Source organism: Halteromyces radiatus (genome assembly GCF_025201355.1).
Source record: "Halteromyces radiatus strain CBS 162.75 chromosome Unknown BX664scaffold_20, whole genome shotgun sequence".
In the NCBI taxonomy this organism is placed as follows: Eukaryota; Fungi; Mucoromycota; class Mucoromycetes; order Mucorales; family Cunninghamellaceae; genus Halteromyces; species Halteromyces radiatus.
The window spans coordinates 1-4,130 of NW_026251706.1; the positions used below are offsets into that span (position 1 = coordinate 1).

The 4,130-nt window shown below is 27.5% G+C and overlaps 2 protein-coding genes across 2 annotated transcripts; both read right to left on the reverse strand.

The window, feature by feature from the left end:
- Positions 1-1,470: 1,470 nt before the first annotated feature.
- On the reverse strand, positions 1,471-2,333 carry BX664DRAFT_353993 (uncharacterized protein; the record flags this gene model as incomplete). The annotated part of the gene is made up of 6 exons (XM_051547721.1): positions 1,471-1,489; positions 1,585-1,658; positions 1,761-1,849; positions 1,975-2,035; positions 2,128-2,187; positions 2,295-2,333. The coding sequence occupies 6 exons, from the start codon at positions 2,331-2,333 to the stop codon at positions 1,471-1,473; spliced, it is 342 nt and encodes a 113-aa protein (XP_051395625.1).
- A 687-nt stretch (positions 2,334-3,020) lies between these two features.
- On the reverse strand, positions 3,021-3,772 carry BX664DRAFT_353995 (uncharacterized protein; the record flags this gene model as incomplete). Its single annotated transcript, XM_051547722.1, has 5 exons — positions 3,021-3,101; positions 3,181-3,267; positions 3,365-3,430; positions 3,533-3,619; positions 3,734-3,772. 5 exons carry the CDS (start codon positions 3,770-3,772, stop codon positions 3,021-3,023), a joined length of 360 nt encoding a protein of 119 aa, XP_051395626.1.
- Between the last annotated feature and the right edge of the window lie 358 nt (positions 3,773-4,130).

Below are 4,130 nucleotides of genomic sequence, written 5' to 3' on the forward strand. Positions count from 1 at the left end.
CTTGGGTCAATAGATTCTAGTCGAATACTTGTTGTTCGTCAAAGCTTTCTCTGGTATTTAAGGCATACTACATTCTACTTCTATATAATGGTCTTTATAGTAGTATGTTTGTAGTAGAATAACTTGTTATTCTAACCTTACATAAAAGGGCATGGTAAGCAGATGCAGGGTTTAGCAGACACTGCCATTGTCGGAAGATCTGGTACAGAATTCATACTGTATAAGGTGATGGCCCCCCCTATTGAAATGAAAATGAAAATAAAACCTAAAAAATGAAGATGAATATAAAAAACTCTCTTCATCATTGGATACACAATAAAGAGTAGTATAAATGTTCATAATGACTTTTTATTGGTTAGCTTGCTCAATCTCGAGAAATTCGATGCGTAAGCCCGTTTTTTACTATGCTGTCAAGTGACATGTCCCTCTTTGTTTTTTTGTAACTGACTCAAAAATCATCATCATTGTATCAAATTTGGAGTAAAGATACACAATCATATTACCTTTCATTCGTATTAATGACACTTTACATGTTACCTTGCCATTTGTAGAGTTATTTAAAAAATAAAGGACAATGTCATGATTTCTCACTCAATTTTCATCGTTATACAATACTATTATACCAGTGTATTCTTCTCATAAAAATAGTGCAAGTCATATAATATCATTTTATTCATTAGCTTGCTCCATTACGAGAAATTCGACGCGTAAATTTCTTTTACACTATAATATCACATATGATAGATACATATATACCTCTTTATACTATGCTCAAAAGTCATCATCATTGTATCAAATTTGGAATAAACATACACCAACATATTCCCTTTCACATGCCTTAATAATAATTTATATCCATTCATTTATACATCAGTCAAAAAAAAAAAAAAAGAAACAATCATTTGCACTTTATTAAAAAAAAAAAACTAGCTAATATATTGACTAGTTTGCATAGTATCTATATTAAATAATAAAAAAAAGGTTAGTAGTATTCTTTTACTCTAAATAAAAATAAAAATAAAAAAAAAAAGAAAAAGACATTACCTAAAGGTCATGGCCCCATTACAATGCATCTCCATCTTGCACAAGAAGAAAAAAAAGTAACCACCAAGTTCAACACATTGCCTAGTTGCCACAGTATCTAAATAAAATAAAAAAGAAAAAAGTTAGTCATATTCTTTTACTTTATAAAAAAAAAAAGCAAGTCCATTACCTTAAGGTTACCACGAGATCCCTTTACCATTGGCAACATGAATAAAAACAAAAAGAGGTAAGCACCAAGTTTAACCTATAGAATAGTCTCTATAATGTAAACAAAATAAAAAAGAAAAAGAAAAAGAAAAAGGTTAGTAATATTCTTTGACTTGTAAAAAAAAAAAAAAAAAAAAGTAACTCCGTTACCTTAAGGTCAGCATAAGATCCCTTTGACATGACCAACATGAATAAAACAAAAGGAGGTAACCACCAAGTTTAACGGATAGAATAGTTGCTATAATATAAATAAAATAAAAAAAGTAGGTAGTTAGTAATATTCTTTGACTTTATTAAAAAAAAAAAGTAAGTCCATTACCTTAAGGTCAACACGAGATCCCCTTGACATCACCAACATGAATAAAACAAAAGGAGGTAAACACCAAGTTTAGCAGATAGAATAGTCTCTACAATATAAATAAAAAAAAAAAAGAAGAAATGAAAAAGGTTAGTAGTATTCTTTTACTTTATAAAAAAAAAAAAAAAAAAAAAAAAAGTAACTCCGTTACCTTAAGGTCAACACGAGATCCCCTTGACATCACCAACATGAATAAAAACAAAAAGAGGTAACCACCAAGTTTAACAGATAAAGTAGTTGCTATTATATAAATAAAGCAAAAAAAAAAAAAAAAAGTAAAAGGTTAGTAGTGTTCTTTTGCTTTATAAAAAAAAAAAAAGGAAAAGTACCTCCGTTACCTTAAGGTCACTACGAGATGTCGTTACCATTGCCAACATGAATAAAACAAAAGAAGGTAAACACCACTTGTATCATATAGAATAGTCTCTACAATATAAAAAAAAAAAAAAAAGAAGAAAAGAAAAGGTTAGTAGTATTCTTTTACTTTATAAAAAAAAAAAAAAAAGTAGCTCCGTTACCTTAAGGTCACCACGAGATCTCTTTGACATGACCAACATGAATAAAACAAAGAGAGGTAACTACCAAGTTTAACAGATATAACAGTTGCTATAGCATAAATAAAATAAAAAAGGTAAATACTTAGTAATATTCCTTGACTTTATAAAAAAAAAAGTAAGTCCATTACCTTACGGTCAACACGAGATTCCTTTGCCATCACCAACATGAATAAAACAAAAAGAGGTAGCCACCATATTTAACAGATAGAATAGTTGCTATAATATAAATAATAATAATAAAAAGAAAAAGAAAAGAAAAAGGTTAATAATATTGTTTTACTTTATAAAAAAAAAAAAAAGTAACTCCGTTACAGTACCTTAAGGTCAACACGAGATCTCCTTGCCATCGTCAACATGAATAATACAAAAAGAGGTAACCGCCACTTTTAACACATCGAATAGTTTCTACAATATAAATAAAATAAAAAAAGTAGGTAGTTAGTTATATTCTTTTACTTTATAAAAAAAAAGTAAAGTCCATTACCTTAAGGTCACCACGAGATCCCTTTACCATTGGCAACATGAATAAAAACAAAAAGAGGTCAGCACCAAGTTTAACAGATAGAATAGTTGCCATAATATAAATAAAATAAAAAAGAAGAAGAAAAGAAATAGTTTAGTAATATTCTTTTACGTTATAAAAAAAAAAGGAAGTCCGTTACCTTAAGGTCACCACGAGATCTCTTTACCATCACCAACATGAATAAAACAAAAAGAGGTAACCACCAAGTTTAACAGGTAGAATAGTTGCTATAATATAAATAAAATAAAAAAAAAAAAAAGAAAAGAAGGTTAGTAATATTCTTTTACTTTATAAAAAAAAAAAAAAAAAAGTTAACTCCGTTACCTTAAGGTCACCACGAGATCTCTTTGACATGACCAACATGAATAAAACAAAGAGAGATAAACACCACTTTTAACACATAAAATAGTTGCTATAATATAAATAAAATAAAAAAAGTAGGTAGTTAGTAGTATTCTTTTACTTTATATAAAAAAAAGTAAGTCCATTACCTTAAGGTCATCATAGATCCCGTTGACATCACCAACATGAATAAAACAAAAAGAGGTAACCACCAAGTTTAACACATAAACTAGTCTCTACCATATAAATAAAAAAAAAAAAGAAGAAGAAAAAGGTTAGTAATATTCTTGTACTTTATAAAAAAAAAAAAAAAAAAAAAAGTAACTCCGTTACCTTAAGGTCAGCATAAGATCTCTTTGCCATCGTCAACATGAATAAAACAAAAGGAGGTAAACACCACTTTTAACACATAAACTAGTTGCTACAATATAAATAAAATAAAAAAAGTAGGTAGTTAGTAGTATTCTTTTACTTTATATAAAAAAAAGTTAACTCCATTACCTTAAGGTCATCATAGATCTCTTTGCCATCAGCAACATGAATAAAACAAAAGGAGGTAACCACCAAGTTTAACACATAAAATAGCCTCTACAATATAAATAAAATAAAAAAAAAGAAAAAGAAAAAGAAAAAGGTTAATAATATTCTTTTACTTTATAAAAAAAAAAAAAAAAAAAAAAATAGGAAAAGTAACTCCGTTACCTTAAGGTCACCACGAGATCCCTTTACCATTGCCAACATGAATAAAACAAAAAGAGCTAAACACCACTTTTAACACATAAACTAGTTGCTATAATATAAATAAAATAAAAAAAAAAGGTTAATAGTATTATTTCACTTTATAAAATAAAAAAAAAAGGATATTTCAATAGTTCCTTACGTTATGTCATGTCAAGAGATTATTTTGTCGTTACTACTAGTCGTTACATTGTTGCTAATGAATAAAAGTAAAAAGGTGAATGTCAGTGTATATAAATAAAAAAAAAGAGTCAGTTGTATCGTTCATTACCAAAAGTCGTATTAACATTAATAGTAGTAAAGAAAAAAAAAGGATAAGGAAAGAGAAATAAAAAAAAAAAAAAAGGAAAAAAAAAAAAGG